The sequence below is a fragment of the Oxyura jamaicensis genome, chromosome Z (genome assembly GCF_011077185.1).
Source record: "Oxyura jamaicensis isolate SHBP4307 breed ruddy duck chromosome Z, BPBGC_Ojam_1.0, whole genome shotgun sequence".
Lineage (NCBI taxonomy): Eukaryota > Metazoa > Chordata > Aves > Anseriformes > Anatidae > Oxyura > Oxyura jamaicensis.
Window position 1 is genome coordinate 24,297,661 of NC_048926.1, and position 21,375 is coordinate 24,319,035.

The window sequence follows — 21,375 nt, forward strand, 5'->3', positions numbered from 1 at the left end:
AAGGCAATTGCTTCTTGCCTTAATTGAAAATCTACCCAAATAGTTTCATGTCATTTTGCTCTCCTTGCTGTCTGCCCCCTCGGCAGTACATCATGTTTGCGTTGGTGAAGCAATCCCACCCTTGGGACAGCGGCAATCCAGGAGGGGAGAGCACAGATGCAGCTGCCCCAATGCTGGGACTTTTCAGATTTGGTTCAAAGCCCCTTGCTAAGCTCGTGAGATAGCCAAACCTCTGGTGAGCTCAGTGGCAGTGGGAGCCTGACGAACACACACTGCTGACACCACTGACCTGACACTTAGTTTGTTACCATCTGCTCTGTGTGAGCTTCCGTCCTGCATTCTGCCTCCACCTCCTCAGCCTCCATGATAACATTGCCCCCAGTACCCTTGCTGTCTTTCTTTTCCAATTATTCCTGGACCTTTTTCTCACCATCCTGTACACTGCTACAAAACACCCTTTTGAGCCAGTAAGGCCCTACCCTGCTTTTTCATTCCCTTCTCTCTCCAGCAGGAACTCGTAAATGGCACTCTTTAATTGAAATGCCAAAAAGAACTGGCTTAGGATAAATGGTCACAGGATCTTGTTTATCTTGCCTCAAACATCCCACCCTAGCCTGCTGTGACACTTAAAGAGTGTGGCTTCTCTTGGACACTGAGCATGTCTTACTAAGTGGGTTAAAACACACGTCTAGTGGTGTTATACCATAAATTAAACAGAAACAGCAGGCACCTCTTCTGAGCATAAAAAGCAGAAGCCTTGTTGTAACCCACTGAAGTCCTCTCCTCAGAAGCAAACCCTCTTCATTAGGGTCTTGAAATCCGCTTTTCTTCAGGGGCATGGCTCTTCAGCTGAGCGCAGAAGTGAGTCCAGCAAAGCAATCCCCTATGGCAGAAACTGCCAGAGCAGGCACAGCATAAAAACCATCACCCACATTCCCTAAGATTAATTTCTGCCTGGCATTCACTGGCGTTTGGCACCACTGGCCCTCATATGTTCTGCCTTTGGGGCAGGCAGGAAGAAAGCAGTACCACTGATTTGTGTGGTGCTTTGAAACTTGGTTTGAACAAGCCAAGGAGAAAAATCATCATCCTATTCCTCTGCTGGCATCAACCATACTCAGCCTGCCTCGTTCAACCCCCCTGAAAAACTGCATCTGGCTGATGTGGTTCTGGTGCCGGTGTGGATAACTGGGCAGAGCACAGCAGGCTCACAGAAATGTCCACAAGCCTGAAATTAGAAACATAAAATCTGCAAGTGCAAAGGCAAGAAGCAGTGATTAAAAAGGGGCAATCCACAAGAAGGTTGCTGGTAATTTGACTCTTAGGTCCCAGGCGGCAACCTCCCCTTCACCACTGAAATCATCCACTCAACAAATTGAGGATGAAAAATATAGGAAAAGATTTCAGCACCGATGTTATGTTTCCTCATACATGTTTTTCATGAGTACCTATTTACAGGTACAGATATTTACTGAAACACAGTTAGGTTGCTTCTGTTAGTCTGATGTGAGCAGGGTAGGCAGGTGTTGTATACTCAAACTTCACACAACTGATGTGAAGACTAGTCTGGGTTTCACTCATTTTGCAAACATACAGATTTCTAAGTTTCCAAGTTTTCTTGTGTATTTAAGGAAAAGAGTTGGTCAACAATAACACGTGATATATTAACCTGCAAGATGTTGCGGTTATTGAAGGTTTTGCACATTTTTCAAACACATCATCTTGGATTCAGCTCTGATTGTCCTGGAAAATGAAGAAATGATGGCTTTTTCTGACAAAAGAAGTCATGTATTGCAGTGAGAGATGCATTTATTTCATACACAGGCTCATCATCAACTTTAAAAAGACAGCAAGCACTGTCATTATTTTCACAGGGAAAGTACATTTCCCCCCCCTTAATGCTCATATATAACAAATCATTTTTTCCTCCTCCAAAATACTGCTGTGTATATCACTAGGTGCACATTCCATCTGAAGGTGCTGTTTTCTCTCCGGGCTCAAGGTGATTATGTGGCTGAGCACTAACTACAATTACTGACGATGTGAGGGAGAGCCATGCACATAGCATTCATCAGAGAAAACTTGTCATCCCTCCCTGACTATCCCCTTTCCCTCCCTGACCCTAACACCATAACTGTTAGTATTCCTGAGAGTGTGAAGCAGGGAATTAGCTGTGCTTCACAAACTCTGGCAGCTCCATTCCTGTGTGTAGGGTAAGCACTCCAGCCTTCTCCAGGGCAAAGGCCGGGTGAACAGCATCAGTAAATTTGTGCCTGATGGCAAACAGCACCAGTCCTCTCTCTGCATTGAAGAATAACAGTCTGCCACCACTGTAATCCAACAAGATGCCGATCCGGGCTGGCTGTTCCGTCACATGGACATTGCTCATCACGCCCGTGTGAAAAAATCTGTAAAGAAAGCTGCAGAAAAATGGAAAGTAAACACAGTGAGCCTCCTCATTGTGATTTAACAGAAATAATGTACCACTTAATTCCCACCTATTAACAGCGGGATACAGCAGCATATCACATTGCAACAGAATTTTGCTCAGCGTATAACCTGCCTACCTTAGCAAATATGGCGTTGCTTCAAAGCCCTGTCCAGCATGCTGATGAGCCGTTTCATTCAGCGTTTTCAAACACTCATGCTGAAAGCTGACTTGCTAAAACGGTATTCACCTATATCTTTCTTATTACATGTCTTTGTGGGGATTTAAGCATGAGCAATGCTATGGCTAAGCCCTTTTTATCTCAGATGTTTCATTTAGCCGGTTATACTCATACATTCACATGATCTCACACCAAAAAAAACCACACTTGTTTACCTCAAGAGCACCTTCACATCATTAAGAGGGTTATGACTCACAAACCTACCCTGGCCTCCTGACACTGGCTCCTGACGACTACCCTGCAGTCCTGCCCCGGTAGCAGGTGGGTCCCTGTTGCTGTGAAGGGCAAGGCACCAGAAGGCATTCCCTACAGAGGCTTGAAGCTGGAAATAGACTCTGTAACGACTGTGCTTAAGGACATTGGTGGCATTTTGTGGAATGGTTCAGGATATTATCCTGGAAAGATAAAGCAGTAATAAATGGAATTTTGATTCATTGGCTGCGTAAAGGGAGTTAAGTTGGCCTGTTTGAGATTTTTTTTTAAGGTGCACTATAAGATTTATTTATTTTTTTTTAAGATGAGGAGGTGTAAAGATACTTTGTAGTTGTCCTTTACTTGCTACAAAATTTTCAGAAAGAAAGCAGACAGGCCCTTTCTGCTCTTGACATTATTGAAGCTCACCAGTTTTGTTTACAGGACAGACAAGTAACTTCCCAAGCAGCCAGACTCACTCAGGTTTACCTGGTTTGTGTAGGACAGCAGTGCATGCACCAGGAACTATCACTCAGTCCCAGGACACTGCTCTGAGGTGTTGTCTCATAGCAAATCCCAATCCTGTAGCTTCTGCAGGCAGAGACAACAGTTTCCCAGTAATGACGTCCCCGAGCAGGCAGCAGTTCACCCAGGACTGATGGAAACCTAATTGTGGAAATGGCATGGGGTAAAGTGAGTGTGCAGATAGACCAACCATATTGTGATATTTGTTACAGTTACATCATGCAGCTTCATCTAAAATTACTAATGGATTACGAAGTGAGGAACAAAGTGAACGGAGAGATTACTTCTAGCCATAACATATTCAAAAATAAACCAACAAATCTCATCTTTTCAGTGCAGCAACAAGTTTCTTTGAGACTATAGTGCACTCAAGGATTAAGCAGTGACTACAGACTGAGGCAAACTCAGCTGTCCCAGTAGGTAATTTTTCTCTGACCATTGCCTTTGACTTTCTGTGGAGATTCCTCAGTTCAACATTGAACTCTGCCTAGCACCTACATCACTGCTGCTACCAGTGTTATTGAAGGATTTTAATGTTTTAAAGGAGGTCTGTCACATAATGTACAGGGGCTGCATGACTGAAAAATTCAGTGCTTCTACAAAATCAGTAATGTGTGAAAGCTGCCTAGAGAGGAAAGCAAGAGTTTTGCCCATCCAGAATCCCCCAGGCTGGCTGCGCCCAGCATGCTGCTACTCACCCAGTGAATTTGGCTTTCTCGGGAAGGCAGATCACAGTTGCATCTGGGGAGATTTGCAAAGCGGGATGGGCTGTGCCACTCAGTATGTGAAATCGAGTTCCTGGTATAATTCACAAAAAAGAAACACCAGTTCAGAGAGGCTATCAACACTGGCATGACATGAATGATAATATATTAAATAACAACTACTGTCACCTTAGCTGTACAGAGTTGTGCCTGCTGGCGGGTAAGAGTTACAGAAACCTGCAACAATGCAAGGACTCTTCTTCTGGAAACCAGGCCCAAGGATTGTAACAAGTTATACTGTCCGAAAAACTAATGAGCTAGGTGTCAAAGAAGTCTTTGGTGTTAAAGATGGTTGAATTTTCAATAAATTGCTTTTTCAGAATAGCAAATTTGAATTTCGAGGCTGGCTCGGAAGAACGATGAATGATTTAATAATTTCAATCTCTGACAGAATTAGAGAATTCAACAGTTTTGCTCCTGAGGTCAAAACACTTTTAAACTGACAGACAACTACCAACTTCAAGTAAAGTAGTCTCAGATTGTGCTAATTTTAAGGAGATAAAATATGGTGCCTTTTTTCTCAATTGCTTTCTTACTCCCATAATGGAAAGTTCAGTTATGATTTCTGGAGGAAAATTATATACTTGACTGCTTTGCCCACTTACCCCATTGTTTTGACATCAGAAAATGGTGATATACCTTTAGTTGAGATGAGAGCAGCTTCACTCTGTTCACTTGTCCCAAATGTGTTGACAGCCCTCAAGTAGAAGAAATAGTTCACATTGGGCTCCAGGGATACTTTCAATTCATTTCTCTTTATACCAGAAAAAGACCTGCAAATATTTAAGATTTTCATACATGAAAATGCATGCAGATACACAAAAAAGGAAAGACTAATCTAAGCCACCTAAACATATTGTTGACTATTGATTGAAGCAGGCACCATAGAGAAACTCCAAAACAGAAAGGTGATAACTGTTTTCAAAAACAAACAGGTTCTGCAGGAGCTTTGCAATTTCCCTTGAGGTATCCTGACTACTTTGTCTGATAAATTTTCAAACCTTTGTTCCTTAACTCCTTCTCACTCAGTGCAGTCATTTGGTGCCACACTGACTTTATGTTTATTTTGCAGCATAAGTCATCACATAAAATGCTAGCAGCACAGCATCAAATTCTTATCAACCTCCTGTACAAAGTCTGCATTATAAAATGAACAAGCTTATGAAGAAAAAAAAGCTTGTAATTAATTCAGCTGCATGATTACGAACACTCTTGTTGTGTTTGTACTGTCTGGGCACACGCTCTTGGTCCAAAAGAAGGGATACTCTTTTCTAAGACCACATACAAACCTTGCAGTTCTTATTATGAATGCCTTGCTGACTAACCATTCATCAACAAAGTTTTGGCTGTGTCTCGCTCACTGTGCCATGCCCTCTAACAGGCTGGTTCTGAAAAAAGCAGCAGCAGGAGAACTGCCTTTGCACAGTGCCCTGCTTTGCCTCCTCTTGGAGGTGTCTAAAAAACTCAAGCCCTTGAATCCTCAGCCACTGAAGTATTGACACACGGCAGGGAAATGAGAATCAGCACCCACTCAATTTGCTTCACAGGCACTTCGAAGCACCAGTGAAGGTACTTTGGATGGCTAGAAAAATGCCAATTTTATTTTATATATTGTTGGGAATATGAAAGATTGGCTTAACAGATTCTCACACAATGGGTCCTGCTTTTCCTCATCTTTGCATCACATGGCAAAGCCAGACGGTGTATACCCGGTGCACAGTATGCCTGTTGGTAAAGACTGTATATCTGTAGAGATTAGGCAATTTCCTCCAAAAAATGCTTATGGAAGTTTTCAAGGCACGTATTTAATTTTCAAACATAATACATGTCTTTTGAGATAACGCCCCTGCCCTCCAGGCTGAAAGACAATAACCTCAGTGGTAAGAGGGAGAGCTGAATGCAGGAGGGCTGCTCTGCACTCCAGCAAATTCACAAGCTGGAGATTTGTCTCTAGCGAGCACGCAAGGCACCTTCCTTTCCAAACAGGGTTTGAGAGTGGAGCTCAGGATTGTCTGCCTCCTGCAGGTAATGTCTCCACGGGGAGCCAGATTAAATAAATCACCTTTACCACCACTAATTACTGTGACCCCAGAGGAGGTAAGGCAGGCAAGTCAGCTGTGAAGTAAGATCATTGCTATTCATTTGTTGTGAATGTTTTTCCCAGTAAGTCCCACCAGAGAGCAGCACAATCTGAAGAATAATCAGTGCTCGTCCATTAGGATTTTTAACACGCCTCCCTCTGCTGCATTTATCAGACAAAGCTAAAATCCCACAGTCCTACACACAGCATATTCCTGTTAACACCACATAGAGCTCTGTGTCCAGGAGGACAGCATCCTGGGGAAAGGCTGGTACCTCATCCTTATTAGTCTGTAATGTGTATTTTGTACTGAGAGCTGACATTAAAAGTGATTGAAAGCATTGAGAAAAAGCTCTGGGTGCCTCTGTGATCTTCCCAATTCAAAAGAATTTCAGACAGTTTGGAGCTCTTGTGTGATCAGCACTGGGCCTTGCTGCCTTGGGGAATGTGTTACATTAGTGCTAGAACTAATGCAGTAAACAAAAGAAGCGGGTTGCCCAGACATGGAAGCAATTGCACTCTCACTTCACCCCTGTAATTAAGCAAAGCCCTAACCATGACAGCACTTCAGCAAGGCTCTGGGAGTTAGGCAGGATGATCACTTCTTGCTGGAAGGTTCAGGGAAGAGGTGCAACCTCATGAGTGGACTTCACATATGAAACAGGAAAAAGGCTTTGTCTGAGTACAGGGAACATGAGAAAAAGGAAAGATTTGTCGAACAAAAATACAACATAGGAACTGAGCAAGGAGGCAAATACAGAGGAAGCAATAGAAAGGAAAATGGGGGTGGAAGCTGAGGAATTGGAAAAGAAGTGGACACCCAAGCTTTGAAGAAATTTTCCATGCTTCCTAGATAAGTCTAGTCCAATCTGCTCTTTAAGAGCCCATCTTGACGTCTTGGGTGTGAATCTAAAGCACAAATCACCAGAAAGAAGTTTGAGCAAGTAGTTGCAGGTGAGATGAGATGAAGATACACTAAGATATTCCTTGAAAGCTTTTTTCTGGCAACATGTAGGTCCATGTGTCTTAAGCACAGTGATGCTCTCTTTGTGGTGCCTTCTTCTGTCTTCTGGAAAATGTTAGGTAAGACAGCGCCCTCTCAAAGAAATTAGAAAATATTTTCTTTTTTCACTATTAGCTATTTAACTGATGGCTACTTAGTAAAACACAAAAATGTTTTTAACTCTATGTAGGCATGTACTTTTTAGTGCAAGAAGTAGACCTGGGATATGCATGTTCTGAAGTGTGGATCCCAGAGCCTGGATATTCAGAACAGATTTGGGGTCCAGCTGACTGAAAACAGGGTCAGCCATCCAAGTTCAGTCTTGTGTTTCTTTCAAATTTGCCATTCTTCAAAGAAGAATTTGGTTGCGTGTTTAAATATGAGAGCAATACCATACCTCTTTTCAGCTGTAACAGTGAGAAGGAAACGCCTGGACTTTAAGCAGATCTGGTCAGTAAAAGTGATCAGGCTTTCAGATAGTGTTCTCTGCTTGGCAATCTTTTTTTTTGCCATCTCTAAGCTGCCTAAGAGTAAGAGTCCATCATTTTTAGCTATGATTATAGCTTAAAAAACAGTACTGCTGCTGCCAACTAATGAAACAGTATATGCCAACAAGAAGGAATTTCACTTGCAACACTGAGCCAGATCCAAGCTCATGAAAAACTGAGTGCAAAGAAGAAATAGGTTTTGCTGCTGTCTTTCTGTCTAGAGGATAGGGTGAGGGAGGAAAGTGAATACTGAGGGCTTCTCAGGCTCTTAGCAATTACTGTTGTTTTTCATGCTTCAGGTTAACCATGTAATCAGTAATGAAAAAGTAAAGAGGAAAAGAGGGTACGATTGCTACCCAGCTTACAGCAACAGAAGACAAGCATGGGAGAAGGGAAGGGAAAATGCATTTCTAATATCCTGATTGTTTGGGGTAAAAGCCTGTTTCATTTCTGAGTTCTTGTAACAAGCATTGCAGCTAGGTCTTTCTCAAACTCGCCTAAAGCATGAAATTTTGGCCATGAAAGAAAAACAAATGCAACTGCAGCTTTTTTTGTGTGGCAACTATTTTCTACGTAAAATGTATCTGACTACTTCATAGGTGATTGGAAATGTAATAATGTTATTGTCAAAGCATGATGCATTCTGGCTTTTAGCATAAGTATTATCACATCACACTTTCCCCACAACATCTTGGTATCATGATACAAATTTCAGAGCACAGAAATTCAAGAAACATTGAATTTAAATATTTGGTGTATCTCCTCTTTATCTTCCTAAAAGTAATCTGTACGTTTCAAAATTCAGGCTCCAAATTTCAGGTATACACTATTCAAAGCAGAGCAGAAAGGAGTTACATGCTTCTTCACCTTTAAATTGACAAGCAGCAACCGTCTCCTACATTTGTGATTCCCCTGTTTTTAGGAAAACCTGATGCTGTGTTTTGATGCATGTTTCTCTCATCAGCATCCTCATTTATTTCAAGAAAGCAGCATCTAGAGGATATTTCAGAAACCCAGCAAATGATATGCCTCATAGTGATTCAGAACAGCCTCTGTGTTGTCATTGTAATTCCCACCCCCAATATCACACTGAAACAACACCTCCAGACCTGTGCAGGTACCAAGTCATAGCTGAAGGCATGCAGGCTTCCAAAGACAGATGCAGAAGCACACAAAAGGGGTACACCATGAGTGCAAAAAAGCCCTAGAAGCTAAATATAAAGAGCAAATTTCTCTGAGTTCCCTTCCAGCTGTGCTGCATGCTTCTTTTCCTCTCCTCTGCCCTGGCTCTGACTGTTACAATGTTAGATTAACAAAGCACCATCTGCAATGGTCTTCATCTCTGTCTAAGATGTCAGACTCGGAACAGGCAGAGATGAGGAAGATACCATGCTTTCTACACATTGCCTCCTGAGCTGGCTGAAGAGTCACGGGCAAAACAGCAGGAGGGAGGTTTGCTCTCCTGTTTCCAGTGTTAGACCTGTCCTTTGAGCAGACGGAAAATTTCAGTCACTAGTGGTGTCAGTCTCCCATTAGTGGAGAGGATGACATTCAGTCACTTCCACTTCTGTGAACTCACCGCATAATGTACTAATTTCTGTCTCCTTGAGTCTTACATATTTCTCATGATGTGATACATGGCTTCCATCTGAACAGCCCACACACCTAATCCCTGGACTACACTTCTCACCGTTTTCCATCTTCCACCCACAGTTCCATTGACTTCTCAACAGAAAGAGTCGGAACAGCAAGAAAATAGCAGAGCTCTGGAAACTGAAAGAAACATTTCAAAGCTGCATAAAGATTCTGGAAAAAGAATCAACCCAATGAGGAGCTTTAAAACCACAGCAGCAGGCCAGGGACTTGTGGTTGTAGAAGGTTTTAACACCGTTTTATACAAAACCATGCCAAGTTGGCAAAGAGAACCCAGAAAGGAAAATCTAGATTTTTTGATGGTATGTAGAAGAAAAATTTTTGTGTGGATTTATTTCTAGAGGTTCCTCAAGTTTTTTCCCTGGCGAGCTGGGATTGCTCAAAGACATGCTGAAGGCTACAATGGGCTGGTCCCATCCAGGGGCTCCACACATGGCCTCAGCTGTTTTATGGGGGCATTTCACCCTGCTTGCTCCCTTGGCAGTGTCCCTTGCTTCATGTGAGCTTCCAGAACAGCATGCATGAAAACAGCCATGCAAGGTGAGGCTGAATCACTTTCTCCAAGTGAAGTTTGTGAGATAACTAACCATTATTGCCCACTAGTTTTCTTCCCTCACTGCTGCTTACTCGCTATGCCCCTGAGAGCAGCTTTATGAACTTTACAGGGCTGCTGGGAAATGTGTTTGGACTCCCACCCAGGGACAGGGAAATTGCTCAGCTAAGGGACTGGGGCAAGCATGAGAGGCACAGGCTGTCTGTCAGAAGGCTGTGTGTTTGGCAGGTCCCCAAGATGAATGTTGCTCGGGAAATGGGTGAAGGACATACTCTGAACTTTCAAGGAAAGTAGCCAATAGAAACTATACATTTCAAGGCTCAAATGCTCCTAGATGGGTATAAACACACCATTTTATTCCACCGAGTATAGGTACTTTACAGAGTAACTCAAAACTCCTTACACGTACTTCCAAAAGGCAACTCAGCCCACCTAAGACCTGACTCACCACCTGGAGCCATGTGTCTCACTGATCAGCTACATGAGGAATTGATTTCTAGTCCTAACTTGCACATCAGTGGTGTTGGGAGCAATACAGGCAATATGCTCCATCCACAAACTTTCTATTTTTTACACACACAAAAAAAAATAAACAGAAAATTTGAAAAAGAAAGAAATGCTCCATCCATGAAACATCCTATGGACTAAGCTTTCCAGGTTAATCTTAGGGGGGTTGCTTTTAGAAAAGTAAAGAGAGCCAAATAAGTGGGAAAATAAGTGGTAAAAGGTGGTCTTTGACACTGTGAAAAGATGTCAGAACCCTTCCACAAACAGAGAGATTTTCAACAGAAGCAATTCTGAGAAAAGTCATGATTTTGTCGTCTGTGATTTTTTTGTAGTTGTCAGAGTAAAAGGACAGCTGCTGCCCACATAAAGGCCAAAAAGTCAAATGTGACTCCATATGATTATAAACATTTTAGATTTTACATGAGCTTACTCGAAAAATGGAATGGGTCAGTTCTGGCAGCTTGTTGCAACAGTTATCTCCACACTAGCAAATGGCTTGGTGTTAACAACACCTCTCTCACAGATTACAGAAATGGACACACTTGCTGGTTCAGTTATGAGAAAAAGAGGAAATTCCAGTTAACAGCAAAGAAATTTAAGGACAAGTACACAGCGCAGATTTGGGGAGCAGCTACATTATCCCTGACCAACAGTGACTTTGGCAGTTTGACAGCAACCTGGTGGCCTTATGAAATATGTATAAAACAGAGGAGGTCATGGCTGCCCTCCCAGAGAGCAGGAAATCTGGGCAAGATGCCTCCTCCTCCTCTTGTTTGCATTAACACAGCATGCTGGTACTGGGTGAAACAAGGTCTCTCAACCCTGCAGAAGTTTCTTCTTTCAGTTTTTAGCCTACTTTTCTAAGGAACAAGATACACACAAATGCACTTACTTGTCTACTAGAAACCTATGAACTCTCTAATCCACTTAACTAATTTTTATTGCAAGGGGAATTTTGTTGCTGTTGTTTTATTAAACAAACAAACAGCAACAACAACAAAATACAAAATAAGGACATACAGACTACCACATATTTTTTTTCTGCATTTCAACACAGCCAATGGTTTCACTGCTGAGTGGTATCTCTGTACCATCTTGGCTTCTCCTGTACGCCACTCACACTTAGTGCAGGGGAAACCAGAGAGGGTCTCACATAAGCACATGCTACCCTGAATTTCAAAGCTATTCTTTGGGTTGTTGCAGACTCAAGTGGTATTTTTGCAAAGAGTGGTGCAGCATGCAGAGCAGGACAGCACTGGGCTCTGTTGTGCTTTGGGAGGGATCTGCCCATGCACAGATGGATAACCAACATTACTGAGATACCAGTATTGTCCTTGCTGTGTTCCCCAGCTGGCTCCTGTCTTGTTCCCCAGAAAGCAGAGAGCACACTGGGCTAGACTCCTCCATCCCACTTTCTTCTCCCACAGAGCTCAGCTGCCCTCTCCTGCCTTGCCTGGGGCCATCACAGCTGTGGGGGAGTGATTGCTTCCCCAGCCAGTACAGCCCTGCAACTTCTGGTTGATTGCACACAGTGCAACATCTCCAGGGTTTTGACCCCAAATGAAAGGGATTGTCCAGTTAAGCAGAATAAAAAGGAAGTATTTTTATATCTCTCAGCCTACCTAATCTCATAGATTAGTATCCAGCCACTAAGTTCTTCAGCATGCAGAAGCTGATTTCTTTCTTGCGCAGCTGAAGACAGAATAATCTCTTGCGTAATGACCCGCAGTCTGGGGAGCGCTCATTAACATCTGCCTAATCTGATTGAGCAACATTTGCAACCGCAGCACTGACCTGAGACCCTCTCCTTCCGGTGAGTGCTGTCGGCAGTACTCCAGGGTGAAGGACTCTGCTGCTGCTGAGCCATCATGCCAGCGTATGGTGGCTGTGTCCCAACAAACCATGCAGTCTTCAGCCTTGATGGTGGGGGTGGCAGGTGCTGCAGACACAGGAACACATTAGCTGCACTGCAAGGCAGGTACCAGCAGCTGGTGAGATACTCTCAAGGGAAAGGAAGACTCACCTCCCGCCAGAAAAAAAACAAAGGACAGTTAACTTTACCTGTCCAGCAATGATCTTTTGCTTATTTGTGTTTCAACAGCAGAGGGTTACATTACAAGGGGAAAAAAAACACATTGGGAAAGTCACTGTGAATATATGTGCATACCTTCACATCCTCAGAATGTCCAAGGAGATTTTTATGCCTTTACTCAAGCACATTTTCACCATTTTCATCATTCTTTATGGAGCAGAGCATCAAGACTCTGCTGTGTATAGCCCTGCCCAAGTTACCTCAATCCTGTCCTCAGCAGTTTCTGTATGAACTGCATCAGAAAGAGATGTACTGCAGCAGAACTGAGGGGTAATGATGAGTTTCTGCTTAATTATGTCCTGTTTATTTTTGCAATGCGGATTCTAAAAATCGGTCCTGTAATTTCTCTTTTTTAGAGCCTCAGTTTAAGAACTGCAAGCCCTACTGCAAGACAGAAAACTGAATGTAAAGCAGTGCACTGAATGCAAGTAATCAAAAGCTATTGTGTAAAATAGCACACCCAACATCACAGGCTGAAAATTGTTTAGTTGTATTCACTTACTCTATCTCTTTCCAGGGAACAGCAACATACAATGCAATCTGCTGTTGACTCTAAGATAAACAGTCTTAACATTAATCACTAAAATAAAAGTTTTTAATTTAAAGGTGTCATAGGAAGTAGTCTTGCTTTTAAAGTAATTAAGTTTCAAACAGAAGGCCTACTAGGTAAAAGATGGAAAAGGGACAATTTTATGACAAGGTAATCTTATAGAGCGTTCAAGATGCACTCTGTTTTGTAACAAAACTAATTTCTTATTATCAGAAAAGGAAACAAACTAACTAACTAACTAACTAAAACAACAGAAGTACATATTGATTTCCTGGTTTAGTGAAAATCAGGTTCCAGGTTAAGATGCACTTGATGTTTTACTACAGGAACATCTAATCTAGGTATTCACCAGAGCAAAGAATCTGTGGGATAGATTCTTATCGACTAATAAATCTGTGCAGTTCCCTTGGCAATAGTCCTTTAATTCTCTTCTGACATACATGATTACTGTCTATTTTTAAAAGTATCTCTTTCAAGAGAATGAAAAATTAATAGCTAAATCTCCAAATGCCTGCATTCAGAAATGGACACACATACCCACAGTAATGGATGTGCAAACAATACATCACGAGATCTCACACACTTTTTTATCTGAAATTATCTGCCTAGATAATAGATGGAGTCAGAAAGCCAGAAAAAGTTGTTACTGTGCTTCTGAGTTTTCAGCAAATTAACTGCAGTTACTCACTTACTCATTAGAACACATATCTGATTTCCCAGTAATATTCCTGCACACTCAAAAGTGATCTTACAAGATGCAAAATGTGGAAATGGGTTATGTTCTTGCTCTGTCTCTCAGATACAGGATAAGTATCGGATAAGTTTTGAATGACAGGTTTGGAGTTTAGCGTTGCAGAGTTATCATCCAAATATCCCTTTAGAGCATAGAATCGTAGAGTCATTAGGGTTGGAAAAGAACTCCAAATCATCTGGTCCAACTGTCCCCCTCCTACCAACATCACCCACTAAACCATGTCCCTAAGCACCACATCCAGCCTTTCCTTGAACACCCCCAGGGACGGTGACTCCACCACTTTCCTGGGCAGACAGGTAGAAGGGGTGTAGGTGGATATTTGCTGCCCTCACCATCATTCCTCACTGACAATGTCTAGGAAACAGTGTGTTCCCCAGGAGGAAAGGCTGCGAGTTTTGGAAGTGAAGGAGCCAGAGACAGGGGAACTCCTCCTGCCTTCTCCACAGGCCTGTGAGTGCAATCCCAATGGGGAAGCACCTTGGGGGGGTTCCCAACAACTGGAAGAGGCACAGCTTTGATCCACTATTAATGTTCCCATAACTGCAAATACCATCAGATGGTTTTCTCCTACAGACATTTCATCTGAAGTACTGAAAATAAACTCCCTACATTCTTGCTTTTGAGTTCCTATGGCTAAGTGGGCTATGAAGTACCAAAGTTTTGGTTGAGAGGGGTGAGAACCTCTTTATAAATAATGACTTAGCTAGCAATGATTCATTATTGTTTGACCACTTCAAATGAATTCTGCACCATGCTCATAACTACATTGTTGATGTCATAACATTTGAATTTCTACTTTAAATTCTTTGGAATATCAGCTTTGCTAAAAATATGAACAACAAATTGAATATCATGGAAAATTAACAAATTTGATGTCTAATGGAATAAGCAGAAGACTTGAAGTTGTGGTTTCTGCCAAGTGATTTCAACAATACACTCTATGTTGTACAAAGTTATTACATTATGAAAATGTTGAGTATCCTTGTCTTTATTTTGTAAATTCAAGTGCAGAATGATTTTATTTATTTATTTTTTACCCTCTAGCACTAGAAAAATCATCTGGCATGAAGGCCTCAGATAAAGTCTAGAACACAAAATGCTTCATCTTGCTCATAATTTAAGAAGCAACAGTTTTGTCAATACAAATTATTTACGAAATTAAAACTCAGGAAAATTAATCAGTCAAATGAAGCTCATAAACAATACTCGTCTAATTACTCATCCCAATTTACACCACTTAAACAGCAGCAGAGCCTCTCACAGCCACACCTGAGATTTGTGTCCCACAGAGCTAGACATGGCATGTAACCTCTGTATAGCAGGCCTCCCCCTGAAAAGTTAATCATTTAATCAATGCAACATAGACATGCTTGGGAGGATACCAGTGAGGCAAAAACATGCAACTGCCACCTCCATTTTCCACAGGAGAAGCAGTGGCAGAAGGGTGGATTTCCCAGAGCTGCACTGGAGCACTGCAGCCCACTCAGAAGAGAAGTTCGTAATGTGCTGCCCCAATGCCCCAGTCACACGACCTGAGATTGGAAACATCTTGAAATCTGAATACTTTCACATTTCCTCTCAGGAGCAATTATGTTGCCATCTTTTAGCAAAATGACTGTGAATTGCCTGCTATCCACCAGATGGACTAAACAAATCAGCTTTATCAGCTTTAGTAACAATATGGACACAAATTTCCCTAGGAACCTGAAGCTTACAGTAATCAAATGCCAAACTATGTACATACCTGTTTTAAAAATGGCTTTTTCACTGGGTAAGCTACATCCTGTACAGTTCACAGCCATGACCCACACACTGTAAGTGTGATCTGGCTCCAGGTCCTCCAAAATGCAGTGGCTTTCCTTCACTGTCACTCTGTATTCTTCCACCAAAGCTAGGAGAAACGTACACAAGCTGTTACACCCATGCATTTCACTGGTATGGCCTATAATTGCTGCTTTCAACTCATATGTAAAAAATAGTGTGTTAAAGTCCAGAAGGTGAAATTAGCTAAGATCTCAATATTTTACTCCAGCTCAGTTTTGACAGAAAACTTTTGACATGCTTTTGAGTTGAGTGCATTCGCAGTCCTACTGAGGACTGAGATGCAAACCAGGACATACAATGAACAATTATCAAGCCTGGTTTCATTTCTTTAGAGAATAACAATTTCTTATAGTGGAATTTATGTCCCATGCACCCTTTAGTGTGCACACATATGCACATGCACACATGGATATGTATAGCACCCAGGTGTTCTAAGTGACCGTGCGATCAGCCTGTGCTTTTTAATGAATGAACATTTGAATCCTCTTTTCTCAATTTCCATATTTAATCTTTAAATAATAAAATGTCATTCTGAAAAAAAAATCTGGAACTTATGGAAATACTATGGAAATGCTAATATGCTAATTATCTTTTCCTGTTTTTTGTTTGTTTTGTTTTGTTTGTTTATTTGTTTGTTTTTTTTAACTAGGACACATTTCCAAAGTACATGCAGGGCCCTAAAAACCTAATCACATCCATCCTTTTGGGACCTCTGTCTGCAGTCCCCATTACTACCCACAGAGCAGCAGGGACACATCCTCTCTGAAGGTCAGGTTGCTTCATAAAAGCACCTAAATATAGATGTTGCTGTTTCTCTATGAGCAACTGCCCTGCTCTATGCAGACCACAATATTTACCTTGTATTTGGCATGAAGGAGAGAAGAAATGTCATCTACCTCATGCTGTCCTCCTCTGTTATCTGTCCTATGTATGATTTATTCACTGCATCCTGAGCCCTCCCTTGTAGCTCAGGCTCCCCTCTGCTGACCTGAGATCATTACAGAAGGGGCTGCTGCTGTCATGAAGGCAAGACTTTACGCACCTGCCTCATCTTTGCTGGCTTGTGGCTCCTCCATACAATACACCTGGAAGCAGTCAATGGCATCCCCTTCATTCACAGTCCAGTAGACGGCAATGGAGGTGCTGGTAGCTGAATTCTGCTCCTGAGGTATTACACTCGGTGTCTGTGGGACTGAATGGAAAGTCTCCAGTTGTTATTCACACCCCTGAATATTCAGGTGAATTTACTACATGTTCAAGAGGCAACAAAGTTGCTTATTTTCCCTAGGGTTGTTATTTTCACAGAACAAATACATCAAATATTTGAAATATGGACAATAGTGGTGAAATTTTGGAGCAATAGATCTGTCTGAACTAGAGAGGGAAGAAATTAATTGCTCAGAATAGAATCTGATGGCCCATTTCCCTTGCAGCTCCATCAAAGTAAGATCCAGTTCTGGGACCACTTGAACCCAGTACAAAGCTTGCATTCATGCCCTGTGTACATCTCAGGGTCCTTCCCTACAGGACCATGGCACAGATGAGTAATGGTGTGGCTGCTCATTTCCAACTTCCAGCAGGGTGAGGGGAGCAGCAAGCTACCTCCCGGAGCAGCACACTGCCTTCCAGGCCTGTGGCAATCCTGAACATGCAGAACTGTCACAAAACCCCAGTGGCATCAAGGACCCCTCTCTTTTCCCCAGGAGACCTGCTCCCTCCAATCACAGAGAGAGCTTTCCAGCTCTGCACTCCAATTCATAGGCACTCTACAGGCACATGCACTGAAGAAACCCCAGGAGACACCTATTAACTTCAGGCCGTCTCCTCAGATGGGCCAGGAGACCCAAGACCTCAGTGCAGGCTCCTTTGGGTGACTGTCTTCTCCATTACCTGACCTCACCAGAGGAGAGAAAATCCTATGGAAAGGATGCTTGTGAAAGTGGGGACTGAAAGTGTTGTTCGTAGCAAGCAGTACAGGATAGACACTGATGGGGAGAGGGAAATTGCAAAAGCAGACAGCCTCCTGCAGAGAGGGACATAACTGACACCAGAAACACAGGCAGGGGAAAGGAGCTACCACTCTGGGGTGGGATTCATGCAGAGTCTCAAACCCACTGATAGACTGACAACAACAGGCATATGCTTTTTGGATAAGTAAGGCTCAGACCTCCTGCACTCTAAGCCTGAGGAGCAGGAGGCTCCTTGCTATCCCATCTGCCCAGAAGTGGACTCATATTGCAGGTAGACAGCTGGGTAATCCTGCCTGACATGGTCCCTTCCCCTGCAGACCCAGGGTGGTCCAGATTCTTGGTGGGCTGGTGAGCCTGAATTTTGCCTTAGCCCAAGCATCTACACCCCATGAGACAGTCAGGAGCATCCCTCCCAAAGAGTGCTTCAAAGACCACCACAGTTCCCCAAATTTATGATTTGCACAGATCCATCCCTGCTGAGATATTATATCCCTCTAAGATTATGGCTTAACGGAGAGGGAGGGGAAAGAAAGAAGCAAAAATCTCCAGAAATGTTCACTGTTAAAGTAAATGCAGGGAACAAAAATGCATGGGTCTTTATCCTCATCCAGTAAATTTCCATTTCGCATGAACTCTGTTACAATCTCAGTAGAAAGCTTTTTCTTTTTCTCAGTTATCTTCATAGTAATGATGATGATCCCCTGTGGCATGAACAAGGCAAATGTAGATGCTGACTGTTGATTTATGCAGAGAGCCACCAGTACAGTAAGATTACATCTGCTTCCCACTGGAAGAAAACATATCTTTTTCATTGCTAAAAAACAGTCCATATTTTGTCTTTTGACTGCATCTAGAGTCAGTCAATCTAGAAATTGATCACCTTTAGGAAAGGACTTCCTTTTAGTGGACCCAGTGGGAAAATCAGCTTTTTTTTTTTTTTTTTTTTTTTTTTTCCTGTGAAGTTGCCTAGAAACTGCCATTTATGATCACAGAAACCCCACAATTAGAAAATTTATTCTTTTGCCAAATCTGAAGAGAAGCTATCTTAATGAATGAGACTTCTGGAAAAAAAAAAAACACACACAAAACACCACAACAAAAAAACCTTATGGATCCAAATTGAGTTCAGTAACAATGAAAAACATTTGATTCCTAATTTACTTTCTCTTAATAAGAAATAAACTTTTGAAAGGAAGTAATTTCAAAGCTAAAAAAGTTGAACTACTCTCTATGGAAACAGAACATTTCAGTATTATCAAAATGCTGGTTCTTTTTAAAGTGAATTTTAGTCAAACAAAAGAACTATTTGCACCACAAGTTTGACTAAGTTATATTTTTCAACAGAAAAGTGGGACATTTTCTGATTAGTTCAGTTTTCACTGAAGTACTCTAGAGTAAGGAAACATTCTGTTAATGCTACCTGATCTTCATGACCCCCAGGTGAGAAAAAAATAATCCCAAATATTTTATGGATATTTACACCTTTCCAGTGTAATAGTAAATAATATTCCCTTTGCTTTGTGAACTTCAAGACAGAGAGCATTTACATTCCTTTGTGATTTTAATGGATGATTGTTACCATCACAAAGGTCCTTGTCTTTTGCTAGGAATGGGCAGCACTCACAGTAGGCTTTGGAAATAATGATTTTCTGATTTTGAAACTACTTATCTCCTTCTGACAGAGCATTTGTTCCAGTGTGACCGAGAGCATCCTGCAAGGTTTTCTTTATGCTTACACATTTGTTAATGGGTGGTTTACATGAAAGTAGGAAGAATTTGAGAGAAAAGGACTTTCCATTAGTGGATGTGGAAAAATTTGGAAATGGAGGGTGTTTTGAAGGAAGGATGTTTTTGAAGCAATGAAAGTGAAGTTCTGTGAAATTGTTCAGTGAAAGACAATTATTTGTGAAGAAAAAATATGTTGATTGGAGAGACAGCAAATTCACATCTATTTCATCTAATGGCTTCAGTCAAAACAAATTCTGAGAGTGTCTGGCATTTGCCTTCAGTATTTGATAAAAGATATACTCAAAGCTTTAAATTCAAAATTGATTTCATGTAGGCATTTACCTTCATTTTCCTTCAGGAAGGGCATAATGCTCAAAAACTATATGTATATTTGCTCTATGGCTCACCAAAGTAAAAATCACAATAACCACTGAAATACTTAGTAGTGGAAGTGAAGAATGAAAACCGTGTATTTTAGAAACAAACAAACAAAAAAACAAAAAGTAGAAAGCATATAAGATGAAGAGCCTTGAAGGTCGGTTGCTAGCTGACAGTCATTTCCGGTTTCTAAAAGCAAACCTGGTCTGGACCCATTTGGTGTTCAGAAAACACGGTAGCTAATGCATACGAAACCAAAAAGCAGATCTCAGCAGTCTGGGGAAAAACATGCTGGAGTAACTCGTGGGAAAAGAAAATACTGCGTGTAAAAATTAGATCTGTTCTCCTGTATGACCTTGCCAGTAGATAGCATCCTAGGAGGAAAGCATGGTTGCACCCAGAGGACTGTGACAGGGAGTCTAGGAACTAAACTGCAACAGATAGCACATTTGCAGTACTAAGTGAACACTTGCTAATTGCAGGTTAATAATAATAATAATAATAAACCTTTTCATATGATTTCCTTAAGAAATAAGGCTGAGATAACACTGCACACACAAATACCTGTCAGACTTTACCTGAAAATTTTTGAATACTTTAGGCAAATTCACAAATGATAGGGAAGTGAAGGTCTGAGAGATATTCAGTACTTCTGCATCTAATAAAATCTAAGTGACCACTTGCAGGAGAGAGACAATCTTCCCACAGAGACATTGCTGAGTGCACTCATCTCATACTAGACACAGGAGAGTCTGCACAAGACAACACTTCTCCAGTGTCCCACCTGATAATCCAGCAAGGGAACAAAGCACCTAATGGAAATTTGTGCTCTAGTTGCACTGCACAGGGACCAAGCATGGGAAAGAGGCAACACCTGAATAGCCAGAGAATGACTATGACGGCAGCAGTGCATGTGACAGTGTATGGGAGATCACAAAAATCACGACAGTGAGGTGTGAGATCCCAGAAAAAAAAACATTTCTTTAGAAGGTTACATTGGACTGAGACCCCATTATGAGAAAGAGGGATCTTCGACAACTTGACCAGAACCAGATAATTTCTATAGGTGTGTATACAGACAGAGCAGAAAGCCCACAAAGGCAGGCTTTTTACAGTGTATGAACTATGAGATAGAGATAAATAAATCTCTTTATCATGTGCAATTTTTGCCACTGTCCTCAGTAGAGGCTGTTTCCAGGTAAAGTCATCACTAGCTACACTCAGCTACATCACATCCCCCCATACAGAGGGGTTTCAAGGCAGTTTCATTCACATGGCACAAACCCAGGGACTTCAGCCATCCCCTGCTTTCCTCCCCCCACCAGCACTGCTGGGGCTGCCCCCAGTTGGAGGAAGCAGGCTCAGAAGACCATTTAATCGACTCTTCTGTCCCTGCCTGCAAGGGAACAGAAACTTCTTTAGCCTCAGGAGACTTACAGATAGAAGATCTGCTGCTAGTCTGAGATACTGATATTTTAAACAAGGCAAGAATGCAAGAATCTCCCTTTTTAGCACTTTTCCCTCTGCTCATCTTAATGCCCTGCTATAAAGCCAAACACTTGTGCACAATTAGACTTCATTTTATATTCAACTCTGATTGCTAATTATATGGTTTGCAAATTCATACTTCTCAAATAGATACTGT

The 21,375-nt window shown here is 41.8% G+C and overlaps 1 protein-coding gene across 1 annotated transcript in view; it reads right to left on the minus strand.

The window, feature by feature from the left end:
- Positions 1 to 1,784: 1,784 nt before the first annotated feature.
- The window catches only part of CMYA5 (cardiomyopathy associated 5), a 45,031-nt gene continuing 25,440 nt past the window's right edge, over positions 1,785 to 21,375 (minus strand). The window contains 7 exon segments of the mRNA XM_035309994.1: positions 1,785 to 2,420; positions 3,351 to 3,527; positions 4,085 to 4,184; positions 4,790 to 4,923; positions 12,229 to 12,373; positions 15,575 to 15,721; positions 16,697 to 16,846. Coding sequence (XP_035165885.1) covers positions 2,168 to 2,420; positions 3,351 to 3,527; positions 4,085 to 4,184; positions 4,790 to 4,923; positions 12,229 to 12,373; positions 15,575 to 15,721; positions 16,697 to 16,846 — 1,106 coding nt within the window. The 3' untranslated portion in view covers positions 1,785 to 2,167.